Source organism: Ornithorhynchus anatinus, chromosome 3, assembly GCF_004115215.2.
Source record: "Ornithorhynchus anatinus isolate Pmale09 chromosome 3, mOrnAna1.pri.v4, whole genome shotgun sequence".
In the NCBI taxonomy this organism is placed as follows: domain Eukaryota; kingdom Metazoa; phylum Chordata; class Mammalia; order Monotremata; family Ornithorhynchidae; genus Ornithorhynchus; species Ornithorhynchus anatinus.
Genome location: NC_041730.1, coordinates 18,151,568 through 18,174,960, shown reverse-complemented (window position 1 = coordinate 18,174,960; position 23,393 = coordinate 18,151,568). Strand labels below are relative to the sequence as shown.

General features: G+C 45.5%; 1 protein-coding gene and 1 non-coding gene across 2 annotated transcripts; both read left to right on the top strand.

Moving 5' to 3' along the window:
* Nucleotides 1-1,529: 1,529 nt before the first annotated feature.
* LOC114810187 (membrane-spanning 4-domains subfamily A member 4A-like) lies at nucleotides 1,530-16,373 on the top strand. Its single transcript, XM_029060844.2, has 6 exons — nucleotides 1,530-1,696; nucleotides 3,180-3,293; nucleotides 5,294-5,347; nucleotides 8,333-8,458; nucleotides 11,801-11,890; nucleotides 16,084-16,373. The coding sequence occupies exons 1-6, from the start codon at nucleotides 1,541-1,543 to the stop codon at nucleotides 16,192-16,194; spliced, it is 651 nt and encodes a 216-aa protein (XP_028916677.1). The 5' UTR covers nucleotides 1,530-1,540; the 3' UTR covers nucleotides 16,195-16,373.
* On the top strand, nucleotides 15,541-15,673 carry LOC114810889. Its single transcript, XR_003758579.1, has one exon. It is a non-coding gene; the product is annotated as a small nucleolar RNA SNORA7 (small nucleolar RNA).
* Nucleotides 16,374-23,393: the final 7,020 nt, after the last annotated feature.

Here is a 23,393-nt window from a genome sequence, read left to right as displayed (position 1 = left end):
GTGTGACTTTGGGCAGGTCACTTAACTTCTCTGGGCCTCAGTTACCTCATCTGTAAAACGGGGATTAGGACTGTGAGGCCCTTGTGGGACAAGCTGATAACCTTGTATCTACCCCAGGGCTTAGAACAGTGCTTGGAACATAGTACGCACTTAACAAATACCATCATCATTATTATTATTATTATTATTATATCAGATCACACACAGTCCCTCTTCCTCGTGGGGCTTGCATGGACCACCTAGCCCTAAAAAGGACGTTGCCCATTGCATCCTAAAGGAGGAAACCATGTCAGTCACTCCAGCTTCCTTCTCTGCAGGGGAGATGCTGCTCTTAATAGTGGACTTACTAGATTCCCCTGCTGCAGAAGCCTCCTTGGCCACTGCCCAAGCTAGTAGGGAACATAGAAGTCATAGTAGAGTTGTTCTTCACCTCAAAGCAATCCATCAATCAACTGTACTTACTGAGCACCTATTATGTGTAGAGCACTGTACTACACATACTGGATGGCAGGACTGGGGGGAATCTGACCAGAGGAGCCTCTCTTTCTTTCCACACTCAGGCTGCCCATAGGGAGCTGTAGCACTCTAGGGAAGCTCAAGGGTAACCCTAGGTAGAATCGATTAATCAAAATGGTATTTACTGAGCACTTACACTGTATTAGGTGCTTTGGGGAATACGATACAGAAGAATAGGTATACCCAACCCCTACCCTGACAGACTAAAAGAAGAGGCGGATATTAAAATAAATTACAGACGGATATATACATAAGTGCTGGGTGAGAAGTGAACGTCAAATGCTTAAGGAGAACGGATTCAAGTGCTTAGACAATGCAGAAAGAAGGGCTAAGACAGGGAATCGACAGATTAGTCAGGAAAAGTCTCTTGAAGGAAATATAACTTTAGCAGGGCTTCGAAGATGAGGAGAGCGATGGTCTGTTGGGTATGAAGGAGGAAGGAAGTCCAAGCCGGAAGGATGACATGACTAAGGGATCAGAGGCAAGAAAGGCGAGATTGAGGTACAGTGAGAAGGTTGGTGTTGGAGGAGTGAAGTTTGCAGGTGGAATTGTAGTAGGAGATCAGCAAGGTAAGGTAGGAGGGGGAAAATAGATTGAACGGCTTAAATGTTTAAACCCAATGGTAAGGAGCTTATGTTTGATGTGGAGACAGATGGGGATTGTAAGCTCATTGTGGGGAGGGAGCATGTCTCCCAACTTTATTGTAACGTACTTTCCCAAGAACTTAATACAGTGCTCTGCTCAATAAATATCACTCATTGGTTGATTGATTGAGATAGAATTAGTGAACATGGTGCAAACATTAGAGTGGTTCAGCATTTGCAAAATGGCAAACAACCCAGCTGTTAGGCCCTGTGTCCATTTGTCAGAGGGCAATAAGAAGACCAAGACAGTGATAATGAAAAGAAGGCTTCCAGATTTTGCTTCTGATCACATTCCACAAAGAAGACTGAAACTACAAAAGGCTATGATTTTGTTTGCAGATCCATTAATATTTCTCTCTTTAAGCATCAGCCAAATCATCATGCCATCAAAGATGAGATCCGATGAGGTGTATGGTGACTTTAACCAGCCTGACACCAAAATGCAGAAGTCAAGTCACAAGGTGCAGGCAGGGTCCTCTCACCAAAAGAATGACAAGCTGAAGAAATTCATGAAGGGGACGGCCAAAGCCCTGGGGGTAAGTAGAATTCAGTCCCCTATGGGATGCCAAAAGAACAAACCATATATCTTTGAGAAGAGGGGGCAACAAAGGCTTAGGGAAAGGATTTAGTCACTTCTTGTCAACAATTCAAGTTGAGAGTTGAGAGGGTTTACTCCAAGATCCTAACTGTTGCAGAGGGGGATATGATTTGGGGATTAGAAAAAATATTCAGGTAAGAGTTCCAAGAGGAGGTAGATTTCAGTTGGGCTTTGAAGAAAGGGATGGCTTGGGAATGGTGATTTTGATGGGGAGGGATCTGGAGACACAGGAAGGGTGTGAGTGAGGGGTCATGGATGAGAGGAAAGAACAAGGTGCAGTGAGCAAATTAGCTTGAAGGAACAAAAGCGTGTGAGCTGGGGCAGAGTGGGAGAAGAGAGTGGATAAATGAGATGAAGATAGCTGATTGAGTGATGTAAAACCAATGTCAGAAGTTTCTGCTCTACGCAGAGAGGTAAGGTTAACTAAATAAAGGTTTTGAGGCATGTGGTGATGGGAGAAAAATCGGTGTTTTAGAAAATGACTCAGGGCAGCAGAATGAAGAATGATCTGTAGAGGGGAGAGACAGCTGGTAGGGAGACCAATGAGGAGACTGATAGTGTGGTCTAGTTGGGATAAACAATGGACTGGAGCCAACATGATAGCTTTTAGGATATAGAAGAAGGGACAGATCAGATGAATACTATGGAGGTAAAAGCGGTAGGATTTAGCAACCAGCCGAATCCAAGCATTGAGAGAGAGAGAAAGGATTACGCCGAGGTTTCGAGCTTCAGGGACAGGATCAGGCAACGTACTAAGCACTGAGGTAAATAAAAGCTAATCCGGTTGGACAGAGTCCCTGTCCTACATGGGGCTCACACTTTTAGTCCCATTTTACGGAAGAGGTGAGACACAGAGAATTTAAGTGACTTGTCCAAGCTCATGCAACTGACAAGTGGCAGAGCCAGGATTGGAACCCAGGATCTCTGACTCCCAGGCCTGTGCTCTTTCCACTAGAACATGCTACTTCTGATCCTCCCTGTCTCTGAAGACTGAAACCTTGGCTTACTTCTTTCTCTCTCTCCATGCTTGTATTCAGCTGCTTGCTAACTCCTACTGCTATTCCCTCCATAATATTCTTCTGATCTGCCCCTTCTTCAGTATCCTAAAAGCTACCACATTGGTCTCGCTGCTTTTTGCTGCGGGTGCTTGCTGCGTGACCTTGGGCAATTCACTAAACTTCTCTGTTCCTTAGTTTCCTCAAATTAAAAATAGAGATTCCATGCCAGCTCTCTCTCCTACTTATACTGTGAGCCCCATGTGGGATAGGGACTGTGTCCAACCTGGTTAACTTGTGTTTGACACATATTAAATGCTTAACAAATGCAATAATACTAATACTAAAACCGACTGGCCCGATGACTGAATTAGGAAAGAATCAGCCTTTCTCTCTGCTCACCATCCTCCACTGTTCTGCTTCTAGGTTATACAGGTCGTGATTGCTCAAATGAACTTTTTCTGTGGAATAGCTATGATGTTCGAGAGAGATGAGCTCTATCTTTTATATTTAGCGTATTCTTTCTGCGGAAGCATATCTGTGAGTAGAGTCGATTGTGTTACCGATGAATTTATGTTCTTGAGATCATTCTTCATCACTGAGAGTTTCAATATTTTATCCACGAGGGCGTATATGACGTCGGAACAGAACTTCTGCATCTCTGCTAATGGAGGAGTCTCCCCACTAGACTGTAAGATCCTTGTGGGTAGTGAATGGGTCTCCCAACACTTTTATACTGGTTTCTCCCAGGGGTTTAGCGTGGTTCTCTACACACAGTAAGTGCTCAAAAAATCCCACTGATTGTTTGACTGATTGATTGGAAGAGATAAAAGCCACAGAGTGGCTGGATCAGAGTGAGGCAAACTTTCCCCCCAGTTTCAATCTCCAAATTCCAATCTAATGATTTTAAATGGCACAGATGAGTTGTGCTGCATCTTCGCTCAGAAGGAAAAGGGTCCGAACAAGTGCAAAAGCGAATATTTCTCTTAGAATTCACCACCGGGCTTTAACTGTTAGCTTTTCGGGGTGCGAACGAGGTCTTTGGAGTGTGTGATTGTGGTCTCCAGCTCACCACCCTTTTAAAATCTTAGATCAGCTTCTTCCTGTCCCTTTAGAAAAGGAAACAGTGCAAAACCTGAAATATGTTTCCTTCATTATTCTAAATTCAAAATGAATCTGGTTTTGTCCTGTATATCTAAGGAGTAGTTTTCCTCAAATAATTGTACCTTATTAACTCTACTGTACTCTCCCACGTGCTTAATACAGTGCTCTGCAGGAAGTATGTGCTCAGTAAATACTACTGACTTAGAGAAAAATAAGAATCCATGCGATTCAACTAAATAAGGAAAGGAGCACTGTCATCAATCTCTTTCATTGTACTCTCCCGAGCATTTAGTAAAGTGCTCTGCACCTAGTAAGCACTCAATAAGTAGCACTGATTGATCACTGGGTAGTAGAACTAACAGTATTTATTGAGCAGCCACTGGGTGCAACATAGGGAATTAAGTGGGGGGTGGAGAAAACCAGAATAATAATAATAATGTTGGTATTTGTTAAGCGCTTACTATGTGCCGAGCACCGTTCTAAGCGCTGGGGTAGACACAGGGGAATCAGGTTGTCCCACGTGGGGCTCACAGTCTTAATCCCCATTTTACAGATGAGGGAACTGAGGCACAGAGAAGTTAAGTGACTTGCCCAAAGTCACTCAGCTGACAAGTGGCCGAGCCGGGATTCGAACCCATGAACTCTGACTCCAAAGCCCGTGCTCTTTCCACTGAGCCACGCTGCTTCTCAGAAGCATGACACATTCCCTCCCCAAAATGAGCTTACGCTCAAATGGACCACTAGTTCATCTGGCCCAGTGTTCTGACTCTGAAAGTGACAAGAGGATGTTCAAAGGAACAGAATGAGAATGGCTCTCCTTGTTGTGTCAATTCAACTATGCAAATACGTACGAACACAAATAAGCATGTGATTAGGTAGTGATCCCGGTGTAAGAAAGAGACGAAATCCAACCTGATTATTTTGTACCTTACGCAGTTCTGAGCACAGTGCTTGGCACATAGTAAAGACTTAACAAATAGCATTTAAAAAAAAGAGAAAATGTGTTGTTGGTTTTTCTATTTAATGGAGATGTGATTCCTGACAAGGACCGTGTTTGGCATTATTGCAAGGCTCATCACCCCAAGATTGGAGCAATCCATCAATCAGATTTATTGAGTGCTCACCATGTGGGGAGCGCTGTACTATGCCCTCAAGAGAATGCGATGTAACAGAGTTGGTAAGACACGTTCCCTGCCCACAGAGAGCTTATAGTCTCGAGGAGCAGTCAAACATTACAAGGGCCTGCTCTCTCCTATCTCACTGGACACTCCATAGTCCCTGCAAGTCTGACATTAACTGAGAGTAACCTGGACGTTCTAGACCGCTTTCGGGAACAAGGATTGTAGTGGGGAGATGGGACCCAAGGGACCAAGGGCATATAAATGACCTTCGGCTAAAAATGTTCATCACTGACTTTATTAATCTCCTATGACCAGTTCATTATTTCAGGATCCCTCTCAATTGCAGCTGGACAAAAATCCACATGTCTGGTGAGTGACATTTTCTCTCTCCTAATAAACCCTAGAGATTGGTGCAGTTTAATCGAAGGAGGCAGAGAGCCGACATGAAGTATTAAAGTCACCAAACCAGAATTCAGGGCTCCACGTTAACTTTGCCTCCTCCCAGCTACTACTGTCATAGAACTTTCCCTTCTCCATCTCCCCTCTCTCTCCTTATCCCAGGGAAAAGTCATCTGCTTGCAGAATCAATCAATTGTATTTACTGGGGGGCTTGCTGAGTTTAGGGAAATGAACTAAGTGCTTGGAAAAGTTTAATACAACAGAAATAGTAAATACATTCCCTGCCCACAAGGAGCTTACAGTCTAGAGAGGGACCCAGAAATAAATATAAACAAATTGTGGTTATGTATATAAATTATGTGGGGCTGCGTTCGTTCATTCATTCAATAGTATTTATTGAGTGCCTGCTATGTGCAGAGCACTGTACTAAGCGCTTGGAATATACAATTCGGCATCAGATAGAGACAATCCCTGCCCAATTACGGGCTCACAGTCTAAGCAGGGGAGACAGACAGCAAAGCAAAACAGAACAAAACAAAACAAGACAACATCATTAAGATAAATAGAATCATGGAGAGATATACCTCATTAACAAAATAAATAGGGTAATAAATAATATATACAAATATGCACAGTGCTGAGGGGAGGGGAAGGGGGAAGAGCAGAGGGCATGGGGGGAAGGGAAGGGGAGGAGCAGAGGGAAAGGGGGAGGAGGGAAAGTGGGAGGTAAAGGGTGCAAATCCAAATGCTTGGATGTCACAGAAGAAAAAGGGAGTAGGGGAAATGAGGGCTTAGTTGGGAAGGGCCTCTTGTAGGAGGTGTGCTTTTACTAAGGGTGAAGGTATGGGGAGTGATCATCCGCTGGACATGAAGTGGGAGGGAGCTCCAGGCCAGAGGCAGGATGTAAGTAAATCTAGTGTTTCCCACAACAAATCGAAGTGGTAACAAACCAGAGCAGAGTTATTTTAGGTCTCTTGATCATTTTCCCATAAAATCGCCCTTATTTCCTTCAGGTTCTGGAGCACATCATTGCTTACTGAGTTTCACGACTCATTTTGTCTTTTTCTACCTTTGGAGAAAGACTCATATTCAAATCAGAAGAAACAGCGTGCCTTACCATTGATCTAGAGGTCACGAGACCTGGGAGCTTATCACAGCTCTGCCACTGCCTGCTGTGTGACCTTGGATGAGTCACTTAACTGCCCTGTTCCTCAGTTTCCTCAACTATAAAATCAACTAGTGGTATTTACTGAGTGCTTACTATGTGCAGAGTACCGGGCTAAGCCCCTGAAAAAGTACAATACAATAGAGTTTGTAGACATGATCCCTGCCCAGAAGGAGTTAACAGTCTAAAGGAAAAGGTTACCCATTCTTGATCGAGAGTTCCTAAAGGACCAGGGGCTATGTCTGATCTAATTGGACTGTGTTTTCTCCAGTTCTTAGTACAATTCTCGTCCCATAAAAAGCACTTAAATACCACAATCATTCTTTCAATTGTTCTTATTAGAAACATGTCTCCCCGGTATTGCCACAGAGCCTCAAACCTTTTCCATTCTGTTCCCTGAGAGAAGGCAGTGGAGACAGGGGGTAGTGTCAGAGGAGCTGGGTTGGATGAGAGTAAGAGTTTGGCCAACATGGAGAGGGATTCTGGGAATGGTGAATCCTCCCATGAGTGTGTTCTGGGACTCGTTCATTCATTCATTCATAATAATAATAATGTTGGTATTTGTTAAGCGCTTACTATGTGCCGAGCACTGTTCTAAGCGCTGGGGTAGACACAGGGGAATCAGGTTGTCCCACGTGGGGCTCACAGTCTTCATCCCCATTTTAGAGATGAGGGAACTGAGGCACAGAGAAGTTAAGTGACTTGCCCATAGCCACACAGCCGACAAGTGGCAGAGCTGGGATTCGAACTCATGAGCCCTGACTCCAAAGCCCGTGCTCTTTCCACTGAGCCACGCTGCTTCTCCATCCAATCGTATTTAATGAGTGCTTATTGTGCACAGAGCACTATACTAAGCACTTGATAATGGTATTTGTTGAGCACCTACTATGTGCCAAGCACTGTTCTAAGCGCTGGAATAGATACAAGGTAGTCAGTTGGTCCCATGTGGGGCTCACAGTCTTAATCTCCATTTTACAGGTAAGGTAACTGAGGCCCAGAGAAGTTAAGTGACTTGGCCAAAGTCCCACTGCAGACAAGTGGCAGAGCCTGGATTAGAACCCAGGACCTCTGACTCCCAAGCCCGTGCTCTTTCCACTAAGCCATGCTGCTTTAAACTATCCTCTGAACTGTTTTTTTTTTTCCTTTAAATTGCACTGTTAAGTGCTTACTCTGTGCCAGGCACTCTACTAAGTGCTGGAACGTGGCTTAGTGGTAAGAGCCCAGGCTTGGGAGTCAGGGGTAATGGTTCTAATCCAGGCTCCCTCACTTGTCTGCTGTGGGACTTTGGGCAAGTCACTTAACTTCTCTGTGCCTTAGTCTGTAAAATGGGGATTAAGACTGTGAGCCCCACGTGGGACCACCTGATTACCTTGTAACTACCCCAGTGCTTAGAACGGTGCTTGGCACATAGTAAGCGTTTAACAAATACCAACATTACAAGGTGATCAGGTTGGGCACAGTCAACATCCCACATGAGGCTCACAGTCTTAATCCCCACTTCATAAATGAGGTAACTGAGGCACAGAAAAATTAAGTAATTTGCCCAAGGTCACACAGGAGACAAGCGGCGGAGCTGGGATTAGAAGTTAGGTCCTTCTGACTCCCAGGCCGGTGCTCTATCCCCCAGGCCACAAGGCTTCAAGGCTAGATTCATTTCTAATCCCACTAAACAGTGACTCTGGTCCTGATCTTCCTCTGACGTGAGAGTTGGGTTGGTCAATCCAGCCTCGTGAAGAGCTTGAAAATATCACTGTGAGATTTCTTTGCTGAAGGTTGTCATTCTCTTACAGGTACAAGGCAGCCTGGCCACGAATTTTGTTAGCTCCATATTCTCCGGAGCCGGGATTATCCTCCTCTCAATCTGTATTATCTATACAAGATATTGGAGCAATGTTTTGAATTCCTTTTGGAGAATTGTAAGTGGTTATAGTTCGTAAGTGAACGTAACAGGGTGTGAGCTGAAATCTAGGGGCTTTTCAAGAATTTTCCCTAGGGCAGGGGTTCTGCAGGGCAATTCTTCAAGGAGTAATAATAATAATAATAGTGAGGGCATTTGTTAAGCGCTTACTATGTGCAAAGCTCTGTTCTAAGCACTGGAGGGATACAAGGTGATCAGGTAGTCCCACGTGGGGCTCACAGTCTTCATCCCCATTTTACAGATGAGGTCACTGCGGCCCAGAGAAGTGAAGTGACATGCCCAAAGTCACACAAGCGACTGAGCCGGGATTAGAACCCATGACCTCTGACTCCCAAGCCTGGGCTCTTTCCACTGAGCCACACTGCTTCACTTTATCTAGTTCTGTGTAAAGCTGCCGTCCGCAGTGGAGAATGTCAGTGCCTAGAGATGAGAATGTGAAGGTCACCGTTCCCAAGGCCATGATTGTCTGGGATAATTCAAGACTGAATTTCCAGTGATAGGAGGATGAGATTACAGGTCAGTGATCTGCAGCCCCAGCAGCGTGACCTACTGGAAAGAGCACAAGCCTGGAAGTCAGAAGACCTGGGCTCTAATCCCAGATCTACCTATTGTCTGTTATGTGACCTTGGGCAATTCACTTAACTTCTCTTTCTCAGTTTCCTCATCTGTAAAATGGAAATTCAAAACTTGTTCTCTCTCCTCCTTTGACTGTGAGCCCCAAATGGAGCAGGGACTGTATACAATCTGATTAATTTGGGGGGGGGGTTATCTTTTTAGTGCTTACTATAATAATGATGATGGTATTTGTTAAGCGCTTCCTATGTGCCAAGCACTGTTCTAAGCACTGGAGCAGATACAAGATAATCAGGTTGTCCCACGTGGGGCTCAGAGTCATAATCCCCATTTTACAGATGAGGTAACTGAGTCACAGAGCATTTAAGTGACTTGCCCAAAGTCACACAGCTGACCGGTGGCGGAGCCGGGATTAGAACCCACGCTCTCTGACTCCCAACCTGCGATCTTTCCATTAAGCCATGATGCTTCTCTAAATACAGTGCTAGGCACTGTACTAAGCACTGGGGAAGATACAACCTAATCAGGTTGGACACGGTCTATGTCCCACTTGGGGCTCACAGTGCTAATCTCCATTTTTCACAGGAGGTAATTGAGGCACAGAGAAGTGAAGTGACTTGTCCGAGGTCAAATAACAGGCAGGAGCGGAGCCGGGATTGGAACCCGGGTCTTTCTGACTCCCAGGCCCGTATTCTTTTCATGAGCCCACGCCGCTTCTGTAACCACAATTAGGGAGTGGGGAGGGAAACACAGGTGCCACATGCTCCCCAAAGATATCAGAATAGAACTTAATGGGCGCTTTACTGGTTCAGACAATGAATGACCCATCTGCCCCAAAACGTGGTCTCCAAAAGAGGCTCCAAAGTTCCGAAGTCACAGAATTCTGATATCTCGCTGTATCGTACCTCGCTGGGTCTGTTCGAGACGGTGCGACAGGGACCAGCGATGCACAGTTTACCAGATTAGTTCTACTAGCCTGTACTTATGTGCTGATTTCAATATTAAGAGGCAATGCAGGGTCACGAAACAACAAAGTATTGTAACTAAGACAAAAGCATCAAAGCTAAGCTCTCCACTTCTCGGCTTTGCTAGGACTAATGGATTAGGCAGTGACTGATAGTAGAATATTCATTCATTCAATCGTATTTATTGAGCACTTACAGTGTGCAGAGCACTATATTAACCACTTGGAAAGTACAATTCAGCAACAAATAGGGACATTCCCAACCCAACAATGGGCTCACGGTCTAGAAGACCTAAGCAGGTGTTCTTTGAGAGCCTGCCCTCTCAACCTCCACAGCATTCAGTAGTAATTATGGCATTTGTGAAGTGCTCGCTGTGTATCGAGCACCGTTCTAAACTCTGGGGTAGATAGAAGATATTCAGGCTGGACACAGTCCCTGTCCCACTTGGGGCTCCCATTTCCCTCCTCTGTTCCTTCCTTTCACCCAAACGGCCACCTCTGTGGTTCAGGCTTTCATCATGTCTCGACTAGGCTACCGTGTGAGCCCTCTCGCTAATCTCCCTCCCTCCAGCCTTCGCTTCTTCAGTCTATATCACACTCTGCTGTCCAAATCAACTTTCTCAAATGTTCTTCCCTAATGTCTCCCCATTTCTAAAAAACACCTCCAATGACTACCCCTTTCTCTCCACATTCACAGAACTTCTGAACACTGGTTTCAAGGTATTCCTCTCTTCCCCTGACACATCACTTCTCTTCTTCTGCCACATTCAAGCCTGCAGTATTTATTCCTCTCAAGCCAATCATCTTACTAATCCTCACTCTTGATTCTCCACCTTCAACCCCTTGCTCGCATCCTTCCTGCTGCCTGGAATTTCTTCCTTCTTCAAATCTGGTAGCTCATAGCTCTCCCCATCTTCAAAGTTATCCTGGAAACCCACCTCCTCCATCGTCACCATCGTAATAATTACGGTATTTGTCAAGTGCACTTGAATTGAATCCCCATTTTTCAGATAAGGAAGCTGAGGCATAGAAGAGTTAAGTGATTTGCCCAAGGTTACACAGCAGGCAAAAGATAGAGCTTTGGACATTCCACAGTTGATTTCCCTCTCTCTTAGGCATCTCAATTCAACCATCAGCCTTAATATTTATCACCTTAGCATATAAAAACATGCTAACATATTGTCCCAGGAAACAAAATGAGGTTTCCAGGCAAAATTGGACACAGAGTCTCATATCTACCTGACAGATATATTTATATCTACATGTTTATATAGTCCCTCTAGACTGTAAACTTGTGGGCAGGGAACATGACCACCAACTCTATTATATTGTACTCTCCCAAGCACTTAGTATAGTGCTCTACACACAGTAAGTGCTCAATAAATATGATTGATAGATTGATTATCCTGCTACGATCCTGTTTTCAACAGTTATAGGGTCATTCTTGGGTCATAGGGTCATTTCTAAATAATTTGTGACTTTCAGTCTCCCCTGCTAGGCTGTAAGCCCCTTGCAGGCAAGGATCACATCTTCTTTCTTCATTATACTCTCAGTTCAATCCTCTGCATTCTATAGGTGCTCAATAAATACCACCGACTGATTGATTGATTGATTGGCTGCTTTGAGGAGGGGTAGAGTTATATGACATGTAAAAAGTCAGACACAGCTCTTCTTTAAGGTCTGACCTCTTGACTTTGTATTAGGTAATTCTAAGTTTCACAGGTTCCCTGCATTTCTGGTGAACTTGCAAGCATTAGCGCTACTAAGATTTTATCCCCATGGGATTCTCTTCCTCTCTTGCAGGGGCTGGTGATCTTAAGCATTCTGGAATTCTGCACTGCGCTTTCTTTCACAATCTTTGTTTGGAAAGCATCTTGCAGTGACTTGGATCAGGTATGCCCAATGTCATCTGGAGATTGCTGTTTGGATTGTCGCAAAAGATGGTTTGTGGCCCAAATTCCTACATGGAATTGGTTGTGGTGATGAGGCAGCAGAGGACAGTGATGGCTTTGGCAGGGAAGATGAATACCATTCGTATTTCTTCTCCTCATCCTCCTTCTACTATATAAAGGTTGGCTCTGCAAAAAGGCAAACGTAGCTGCAGTTTATGAGGATTTTGCAGGATCTTCTTGTTTCTTAATGGCCCTAAAGAGATCTGCCTTGATAGCTCACAAGTAGTCGGGGGATTTGTCCTTAGGTGCAAATTGATTAAGGCCAGGTGGAAAGCAAAATGTTATTTTGAGCCAAGAGGGTTTTTCTGAGTAACTTCTATCTACCCCAGCACTTAGAACAGTGCTTGACACAAATTAAGTGCTTCCCAAATACCATAATAATTTACTTATGGCCCAGTCCTCATGGTCCAAACCCATCTGGTGGCTCTGTCCTGCTGCCCTCAATGAGTAGACATTGGGGCCAATCCTCAGGAAGCTAATTATGTTGTACTGGGCTCTCCCAAGTGCTTTTTACAGTGTTTTGCACATAGTAAGCACTGAGTAAATACCACTGATCGATTGATGCAGAGGGAGTCAGAAGGAGATGGGGGATGGGAAAGTTCAAATTGTTCCCTGCCCGGCAGAAATCAGAATCCCTTTGGCTGGCTCTGGCTGGAATCCTTGTTTCCTGGGACAAATATGGTTAACATATCCTGGGTTTGTACACATTCTGCTTAAAAAATGAATTTTCTTCTAGAAATCCCTTTCTTGATCCAAGCACCTCTAAGCAAATATCCCTGCAAATAACTTCATTGATGAACAGGAACCGATGAACGGCCCAGCCTAACTTGCTTTCTCGTAGCAATCTGGACGCAGAAAAAAAGATGCTTTAATTCCTTCAATTTCCAGGAAATTGTATATGGGGTTCTTTACTAGAAATAGAGAGGTTTTTGAATCTAGATTCACGAGATAAGAAACGTTTCCTGGAAACCTCTGTTTACCAGATTTGTACAATTACAACATTGGTTTGTGATCCAGCCCCCACTGTCCCCTCCTGATTGGCTCCCCCAGGCAGGGTCTGATTGGTGGATAATTCTGCTTATCGAGGAATAGCCACACTTCAACTGGATTTGATTGGTGGGAGAATCTGCCTGTTGAGTCTTTGAAGCCAGTGATTTCATCTCCATGGTGCAGCCCAAGCAGGCCCGAGAGAGATGGTAATTGCAGGCCCTGTGCACTCCCTTTTCTTATATGCTCTCATGTCCACTGTCGCAGAATATCCCCCCACCAAGACCATCTGCCAAGCTTCTCCCTAAAACACACCTACCCGGACTTATTCCCCATCAGTTCTCTAGGGTACTCAGCACCCACGGTAGCCGGCTTCTCAGAGCAGCGGGAAAAGTCTAACCTGAGTCACACTTGCTCAGGACTCAGGCTTCTAGCCCCAGGAAAACTGGGGGTAAAATCTGGAGAGGCAAGTGGGGGGACTGCCCCTGTTCTTACCCGGGGTGGGGACCTAGGAGAGCCCTTCTGGTGATTTTTCCCTGCCACCTCCAGCCCCTGGGTTTCTTCTGGTGACTTTTCCTTGCCACCTCCAGCCCCTGGGTTTCTTCTGGTGACTTTACCCTGCCACATCCACCCGCTGGGTTTCTTCCTGTTGAAAATAGGGCTGGGGGAGATGAACAGCCTTTCCAGACTTCCAGCTTCAGGAGAATTTGGGATAGATGAGTGGCTTCCGGAGAAGTAAGGTGAGAGGTGGGGTGGGCCCGCAGGGGAGTTGACACGCCCGGGGTCCCACAAGAAATGGGGGTAACTGGGTGATCTCCAGGGAGGCTGTGAGGGGAATAGCCCTGGGGGGAGGGGGGGTGGAGGGGAGTAGGACCCTGCCCCACCCTCCCTCCTCCCCCATCCTGTCCCCTCTTCACTAGCAATACCAAAATTACTTAGTCTTAGTAGAGTTGAGGAAGGGAACAGTGGCTTTGTTAAGCGATGAATCAATTTTGGAGAATTCTCCAAGGATGAGGATCTCTGTCTCCCCAAGTGGGATTAGCACTGCCTGGTGCTGAAATCATGTCCTCAATCGCCCCCTGGAGGCCCAAGACATGCTCCTCCCCAGCCCCCTAGCTTTCTGTGGGAGAGCATCAGTCCTCTTCAGAATCGAGGTAAAGAGAGTCAGGGAAAGTCTGCATGAGTCAGAGCCAGCCTTAGTTTGGGGAGGAAAAAACCCAAATCCAGCCCCTTCTTCACAGCCTCATGGTGTTGACATCAGGAGGAATTCAAAGAAGGGTTATTGGAAAGTATCTCCCATACTGTCAGTCTTCTTGGGACAGCGTTGGTTATTCATTCACGCATTCAGCGTATTTATTGAGCTCTTACTTGGTGCAGAGCACTGAACTAAGAGCTCGGAATGTACAATTTGGCAATAGATAGAGACAATCCCTGACCAACGACGGGCTCACTGTCTAAAAGGGGGAGACAGACAGCAAAACAAAACAAGTAGTCAGGCATCAATACCATCAAATAGATGAATAGAATCATAGATATGTATATATCATGAATAAAATAGAGAAATAATATATACAAATATGTACAAGTCCCATGGGGAGGGGAAGGGGGTAGAGCAGAGGGACAGAGTAGGGGGAATGGGGAGGGGAAGAGGGGCAGAGGGAGAGGGAGGGCTCAGCCTCGGAAGGCCTCCTGGAGGAGATGAACTCTCACTAGAGCTTTGAAGAGGGGGAGAGAGTTGTTGGGCAGATGTAAGGAGGGAGGGCATTCCAGATCAGTGGTAGGACGTGGGCCAGGGGTCGATGGCGGGACGGGTGAGAACGAGGCACCGTGAAGAGGTTAGCGGCAGAAGAGCGGAGTGTACGGGGTGGGCTGTAGTAGGAGAGAAGGGAGGTGAGGTAGGAGGGGCCCAACTGATGGAGAGCTTTGAAGCCAAGAGTGAGGAGTTTTTGTTTCATGCAAAGGTTGATAGGCAACCACTGGAGGTTTTTGAGGAGACGAGGGACATGCCCAGAGTGGCTCTGCAGAAAGATAATCCAGGCAGCGGAATGAAGTATAGAAATGCTATACTGGTGGAGAAGACAACTTTCCCCCTGGAGAGTCAGCCCCAAAGAGGAAATCTGTGCTTGAAAAATTCCTCTGAAAAACCAGCCTTTGCCCCATACAAGCTTGGTCATAGACAGAAACATACAGGATCACCCAATATTAAATTCCCTTCTCTGCCTCTTCTCCACTTCCATTTTTGCTGGACCCAACTTCCTTATACTCGTAGACTAAGGCCCATACAGTAAGACTAGTAATAATGATACTCTCCAACTCCCATTTTTCCTATCGTGCCCACCTTTTCCTTCCCTTCCTCAGTCCCACAGCAGTTTGGTCACAGTGAACAACCCCTGCTGGTATTTCTGCCTCATCTTAGCCTGGGCAGAGATGAAAAGAAGGATCTAGTTTCCTTGCCTCTAATCAGGGTCTGCAGAGATATAAATGCCCAGGCGTGGCTCACCCAAGCCAGTTTCCCCCTTTCAATGCCTCTGGATCCCATCTCACAGGGATGTCTGGGTTGGATGGGAGAAATCAGTGGAGTTAACTGGGGCTGCATTACCGAGTCTCCTCTCAGGGTCGCACCTGCAGAGTTTCCAGTACTCTACCAGTCTCGACTACGGAAGGGAGAGTCAAGCAGAGCCAATTCCATTCCTAGCTTGGCCGGTGGCTAGCGAGTGGAAGGCAATCCGCTACAGGTCAAAACTCACCTGGGCTGGGCAGCAGCGGCACGGGAGACAGTCGAGGGCAGAGACTCGTTTACTTCGCAGCAGGAGGCGATGGTAAACTACTTTCATATTTTTACCAAGAAAACTCTATGGATTCACTACCAGAACGATTGCAGGTGGAGGTGGGCCGTTCTGGGAGAGATGTATCCATGGCGTCGCTATGGTTTGGAAACAACTCGACAGCATGAGACAACAACAATAATACTGAATCAATCGTGTCAAGAGGGGAAAGGAAGTCAGTTCGGATGGTGATGGGTGCCAGGACTGTAATGGCAATAGAAAGATAATTGTGATGAAGAGAGGTTTGAGGACTGGAAGACTAACACTGCAGGTGTTTCTAATGCTACAAAGAACTGAAAGGTGTCTTTTGTGCATTTTACAGGATGTCACTAATAAGCCTGCTGATTCTAAAAAGTCAGAGGCAGCGCCCCAGGTCTATCAAGGCTTGAGATATCATTCCCCGGACTATGAAGAAATAAGACTTTTTAATTGAAATTTGATTTACTCTGCCATAAAATATTCAAGAGGCAGCGATACCCCTCCCTAAGCTTATGCATCAGGAAGCTGCATCAAATGCACCATGTAATTTGGATAAATGCACTCTGTGAATGGGTTTTCTGCTTAAGCTCCTTTGCCCTTACCATTGTTGGAAAGAGCAAATCCAATAAATGATGTAACCACACGAAAAATGTCTTTTCTAAGTGTCACCGATAATTCATTCAATCCATATTCTGTCTCTGTAAAATGGGGACTGAAACTGTGAGCCCCGTATGGGACATGGATTGTGTCCAACCTGATTATCTTTTGTCTAGCAGGTGCTTAATATAATGACTGGCTCATAGTAAGCATTTAACAAATACCATAAAACAAAACCTGGTAGGAAGCGTGGAACACTGACTGTGATTTTCAAGGATGTCCCTTCTGATATCCCTTACCTTTCTCATCAGTAGTCCTAACTTTTCCTGTACTAACCACTAGCAGAGTTTCTTCTGCTCAGAACTCCACATGCTAAAAAGCTGAAGGACTCAAAGAGGGAATCAACAGGGATTGTCTCTATCTGTTGCCGAATTGAACATTCCAAGCGCTTAGTACAGTGCTCTGCATATAGTAAGCGCTCAATAAATACGATTGAATGAATGAATGTATAGTTGTGGTATTTGTTAAGTGCTCACTATATGCCAAGCACTATATTAAGTCCTGGGGTAGAGACAAGAGAATCAGCTGGACACAGTCCCTGTCCCAACACAGGATGCGTAGTCTAAGTAGAAGGAAGAACAGGTATTTAGTATGGATTTTGAAAATATGGAAATTAATACACAGAGAAGCTAAATGACTTTCCCAAGGTCATCCAGCAGACAAGAGGAAGAGCCAGGATTAGGACTCAGCTCCTCCCAACTCCAGGCCCATCCTTTTTCCACTAGGCTATGATGAATTGGTGTCTGGCAATGGTTAAGTTTCATTATTGACTTTTCTTAGGAGAGGTTCTTGCGGAATAGCCCGGATTGCAAAAATAGTCAATTCAATTCTGGGAAAATTAAACTGTGAAAATGAATCAATGAATATATGAAAAGGACCTGAAAAAATTAAGGATGGGCAGAACGGCAGCATGGCTTAGTGGAAAGAGTATAAGACCATGAGTCAGAGGATCTGGGTTCTAATTTCGACTCCACAACCTGTTTGCTGTGTGACCTACGGCAAGTAACTTAAATTCTCTGTGCCTCATTTATCTCACCTGTAAAAGGAAGATTAAGACTCTGAGCTCTATGTGGGACAAGGACCGAGTCCAACCTGACTTTTCTTGTATCTAACCCAATTCTTAATACAGTGCCTGGCACATAGTAAGCATTTTACAAGTACTTTTTTTAAAAGTGCTTATTATATGCTAAGCAAAGTGCTAAGTGCTGGGTTGGGAGAATACATTCGGATCACCCACTGTTCCTGTCCCTCATGGGGCTTGCAGTCTAAGGGGGAAGGAGACCAGGTATTGAATCCCCATTTTCAGATGAGGAAACTGAAAATGAAGTGAGTTGCCCCAAATCACACAGCAAGAACCTGTGCAATTGGAACTTGGAACCAGAGAGAGGAACAGCAGAAGGGTTAAGTGTCTTGACCGAGATCACACAACACATTAGTGGCAGAGTCAGGATTAGAACCCAGGTCCTCTGACTCCAAGGTGTAAGGTTCTCTGCCCCAACCCTTCTGCTGTCCCTCTACCTCTTGGGAGAGTTGGGAGGCAGGATGGTTGATGAGGAGGAGGATGCAGTAGTCAAGGTGGGAGGTTGAGAGGTGCTTAGAACAGTTTGATATCAGTTTGGATGGAGAAGAAGGGTCAGATTCTAGAGATGCTATGAAGGAAGGATTTGGTAACAAAGAGACTGAATCTGCTGTTGAAAAAGAGAGGAGTCAAGGATAATAATAATAATAATGGTATTTATTATGTTCTTACTATGTGCCAGGCACTGTACAAAAAGCCTGGATGGATACAAGCAAGTTAGGTGGGACACAGTCCCTGTCCCACAGTGAGGTTTACAGTTTCAATCCCCATTTTACAGATGAGGTAACTGAGGCAAAGAGAAGTGAAGGGACATGCCCAAGATCACACAGCTGACTAGTGACAAAGCTGGGATTAGAACCCATGACCTTCTGACTCCCAGGCCCACGCTATATTCATTAGGCCTTGCTGTTTCCCAAGGATAATGCCCAAGTTGCAGGTTGTGAGACAGGGAGGATAGTGGTGTTGTCTGTAGTTATGGAAAAGTCTGAAAGTGGAGACAGTGGGTGTAACCAACTTGCTCGAGGAGTTTAGAAAGGAAAGGTATGAGAGAGATGGTGCAATAACTGGAAGGTGCCCTGGGATTAGGGAAGGGTCTTTTTAGGATAAGGATGCATGGGCATGTTTGAAAGCAGTGGAGGAGCCATTGCAGAGTGAATGGTTGAAGAAGGAAGTCAGGGAGAGAAAAAAGGAAAGAGTTCAGAGGCACGGGGGGCAGAGAGTAGATTTCGAGAAGAGGCGGGAGATCTCCTCCTGAGATAACCCTGGGAAGGATGGAAGAATCAAAGAAGTGGCAGGAGGAGGATGGTGGTGGTGGAGTTTTTAGGAGAATCACGCCCGATGGTTTTAATTTTACTGATGAATTACATAGCAAGGTCATTAGGGCCAAAAGATGGGGTGGTGGAGGACAGGGAGGTAAAAATGGAGTTAAAAAGTCTGAAACAGCTGCTATGAGCATGGGAAACCTGTGTTGGGGCACTTCACCAAAAGAAGAGAGAACTTGGTAGGTTCTGTCCCCAATCTTCCCCCTTCCCCACCCAACTCCTTCGGGCTGAGCGGAAATCCCATTGACCCTTCCACACAAAGCAGGAAGCTGAGAATCTGAATCAGTATGGGGCAAGGTGTGCTCCAGTACTCAAATATAGTTGAGTCTGACTCCTCGAACAGGTCTCTCTGAACTAGCCTTGGTTTACATAGTTGCTTATTCCCTAACCAGAAATTCAGAAAACCAACTGATTGGTTCCCAACTGTGCCTTCTATATTCACTGATGAGGCCAGATTTATCCATTTCTCTGGATTTCTCCATCACACATTACCTCGTGCTGGCAGGGTGGATCTGGCAGTTCCATCTCTGACAGAGCTGCTTGAGTGGGAAAGGTCTCCAGCTTGGACAGGCCTCTTTGTTCCCTTCCAGCTGGCAGCATCTCCAAGTGGCCATTAAACCTTATTTGTCTCACTCTGTGCTGGCGACCTTTCATGGAGCAGAATCCTGATTGGAGAGGGTCCAGAAGAGAATTCTCACATGTCAGATGAATCACCTCTCCACGTCCCATGTAGAGGGCCCAGTCCAGATGCCTAAGAGTTTGTAAAATCTCAGTCAGATCTCCACTCTCCAGTGTGACCTGAAATAGAAGAAATAGGATCAGGGTAGCCATCATCCTGCCTCACCAAACCAGAAAACTCAGGATTGGGGAGAAACAGGGACTAAAGCCCCCTTCCCTGTTATTCCCCGTCCACTGAAACCAGGGATCCAGGGAGCAGAAGCCTCCCCTTTTCCCAGGGATCCCCCAGCCTATTGCTTACACTTTTAGCACAGGCCCAGAGTAATTTCTCCAGGAAGTAAGCAGAGGATTTTACTTCAGGAATTCTGGGTGGGAGCTGCCTTAGTTGGTCTGCCCCAGCCATCTACAGGAAGGTCTTCTGCTTTTCATTCATTCATTCATTCAATTGCACTTGTTGAGCACTTACTGTGTGCAGAGCACTGTACTAAGCGCTTGGAAAGTACAATTTGGCAACAGATAGAGACAATCCCTAACCAACAGTGGGCTCACAGTCTAGAAGGGGGAGACAGACAACAAAACAAAACCAGAAGACAGGCATTAATGCCATCAAAATAGATAAACAGAATTATAGATATATATCTACCATTAATAAAATAAATAGAATAATAAATATGTACAAATATACACAAGTGCTGTGTTGCGGGGAAGAGGGTAGAGCAGAGGGAGGGAGTAAGGGCAATGGGGAGGGGAGGAGAAGCAGAGGGAGGGAGTAGGGGTGATGGGGAGGGGAGGAGGAGCAGAGGAAAAGGGGGGCTCGGTCCGGGAAGGCCTCCTGGAGGAGATGAGCTCTCACTAGGGCTTTGAAGGAGGGAAGAGAGCTAGTTTGGCAGATGTGAGGAGGGAGGGCATTCCAGGCCAGAACTAGGACGTGGGCCAGGGGTCGACGGCGGAACAGGGGAGAAGGAGGCCCAGTGAGGAGGTTAGCAGCAGAGGAGCGGAGTGTGCGGGCTGGGCTGGAGAAGGAGAGAAGGGAGTTGAGGTAGGAGGGGGCAAGGTGACGGACAGCTTTGAAGCCAAGAGTGAGGAGTTTTTGCTTCATGCGAAGGTTGATAGGCAACCACTGGAGATCTTTGAGGAGACATATTCAATCTGTCACGAAATCCTGTCAGGTCTACCTTCACAACATCATTAAAATCCATCCTTTTCTCTTCATCCAACCTGTTGCTACTCTGACCAAGCACTTTTTCTATCCCACCTTGACTACAGCATCTGCCTCCTCACTGACCTCCCAACATCCTGTCTCTCCCCACTCCAGTCCATACTTCACCGTGCTTCCTGGATCATTTTTCTAAAAGGACGTTCAGGCCCCATCTCCCCACGCCTCAAGAACCTCCAGTGGTTTCCCATTCGTTAAACAGAAACTCCCTACCATCAGCTTTATAGTACTCAATCGGCTTGTCCCCTCCTACCTTACCATGCTGTTCTCCTACTGCAGCCCTGCTCACACGCTTCTCTCCTCTAGCACCAGTTGACTCACTGTGCCCCAGTCTTGTCTATCTCAACACCAGTCCCTTTCCTACGACCTTCCTCTGGCCTGGAACTCCCTCCCCCACTATATATGCCAGACCCTCTTCACCTTCAAAGTTTTATTTAGGTCACATCTCCTCCAAGAGGCCTTCTCTGATTAAGTCCTCTTTTTTCCGGACTCCCTCTTCCTCCTGTATCATCTATGCACGTGGATCCAAGACCTGAAGGCATCTGGTATTCACCCCCAACTCAACCCCACAGTACTTATATACATATCCATAAATCAATCCTATTTTTTCCCATTGCACTCTCTAGACTGTAAGCTCACTGTGGGCAAGGAAAGTGTCTACCAACTCTGTAGTATTGTACTCTCCCAAGTGCTTAGTACGGTGCTCTGCACACAGTAAATGTTCAGTAAATATTCATTCGATCTTATTTATTGAGCACGTACTGTGTGCAGAGCACCGTACTAAACACTTGGGAAAGTACACTGTAACAATAAAGAGACAGATTCCCTGCTCACAGTGAACTTACAGTCTAGAGGAAAATAACTGTGGTACTTGTTAAGTGCTTACTATGTATTAGGCACTGTGCTGAGCAGTTGGGTGGATACAACCAAATCGAGTTGGATGCAATCCCTGTTCCACATGGGGCTCACAGCCTCAATTCCCATTTTTCAGATGAGATAGCTGAGGCCCAGAGAAGCAAAGTGACTTTACCCAAGGTCACACAGCAGACAAGTGGCAGAACCAGGATTAGAACTCACGACCTTCTGACTCCCAGGCCTACGCTCTTTCCACTACACCATGCGGCTTCTAATACCATTGATTAATTGATTCACTGATTATTCCTCTGGTTGCCAATAGCATAGATTTAGCTCCGGGAAAGACCTATGAATTTAATCCATAAAAATTAGCATAAGACCAGATTCCTGGACTTAAAAGATAGCATTAGGAAGGAACGAGTGTCACTAGCCTCTCATCTCTATTATCTTATTCTTAGTTTTTTATGAGGAACTCAGTAGTACGTGTGATGCATGAAGAAATTTAGGAGAAAGAAGATGAAGAGATGCTTGGGAAGGAGAGGGACTAAAATTAGTAAATACGTGTCTAGCAAAATTTATAAATTCATAAAAGCATTTGTAATCATGAAGACGTTTTGATATTACTTACAAGATGGGTGTGTTTGTTGAACAATTCCCTCAACGTATGTATGGCTTGCAAATGGGGGTCAGATATTTAGCAGCATTAGTCTGGTCTTTCATATTCAATTAGATTTTTGAGAATTGTTTTCCTTCCAAGGAAATTTTCACCCAAGGCTTGGGTCATTTTGGTTTTGAAATTCAGCCAAGTGAACAACTGTGATGACATTTCCTTCAAATAGGGAAATTGTGGCCAGAAAAATATGGAAGCGAAACCTTTCTTCTGCCCAGAAACTGACACGGTAAGGATTGGAGTTGGAAACTGAGAAAATCCTGGCAAAACACTGCTGTGCTCATCACTGCATCACTCAGACCACCATGCTGCCTCCTCTTGCTTATCATGATGGGAAATTAGTCTAAGGATTTACTAGTGGTTTCAGTAGCTAGTGCGAGGAGCTTATTGGATGGAAGTTGATTAGTTGCACAATTATTGGCTTGGGTCCTGTCGCTTTCCCGATCCGGGGTTTCAAAACCTGGTATTTGCCTGGGATGCTGCATTAAAACACTCGTCGTCATTCTTAATAAAGATAGGACACTTGATGAATCACCATGTATGGGTATGTTGCAAGGTTCAGGTGAAAAGAGTTGATAAGACAAAACAAACCTTTTTGAAAAGCAAATTTTTCAGGGAATTGCAGGCAGTCTGGATGAATCAGGCTGACGGTCAGTTTCAACTCACTTTGTAGGCCTCTGGGGTGAATCAAAGTGCCCTTCTTGTATTGGGGAAGCAGCATAGTGTAGTGAATAGAGCACAGGCCTGGGTTTCTAAGCTCTGCCACTTCCCAGCTCTGCCACTTGTCAGCTGTGTGACTGTGGGCAAGTCACTTCACTTCTCTGTGCCTCGGTTACCTCATCTGTAAAATGGGGATTAAGACTGTGAGCCCCACATGGGACGACCTGATTCCCCTGTGTCTACCCCAGCGCTTAGAACAGTGCTCTGCACATAATAAGCGCTTAACAAAAACCAACATTATTATTATTATTATTAAGCCCGGCTCTGCCACTTACTTGTCTGCCATGTGGACTTGGGCAAGTCACTTCATTTCTCTGTGCTTCAGTTACCTCATCTGTGAAATAAGGATTGAGACTGTAAGCTCTATGTTGGACAGGCACTGTACCCAACCTGATTTGTTTGTATTCACCCCAGTGCTTAGTACAGTGCCTGGAACCTAGTAAGCACCTAAAAAAGC

Excerpts from the sequence above, each read along its gene's own strand:
- LOC114810187 (XM_029060844.2), top strand. The coding sequence starts at position 1,541 with ATGCCATCAAAGATGAGATCCGATGAGGTGTATGGTGACTTTAACCAG. Across the intron at positions 1,697-3,179 it reads GGACGGCCAAAGCCCTGGGG|GTTATACAGGTCGTGATTGC; the intron begins GTAAGTAGAATT and ends TTCTGCTTCTAG. Across the intron at positions 8,459-11,800 it reads TGAATTCCTTTTGGAGAATT|GGGCTGGTGATCTTAAGCAT; the intron begins GTAAGTGGTTAT and ends CCTCTCTTGCAG.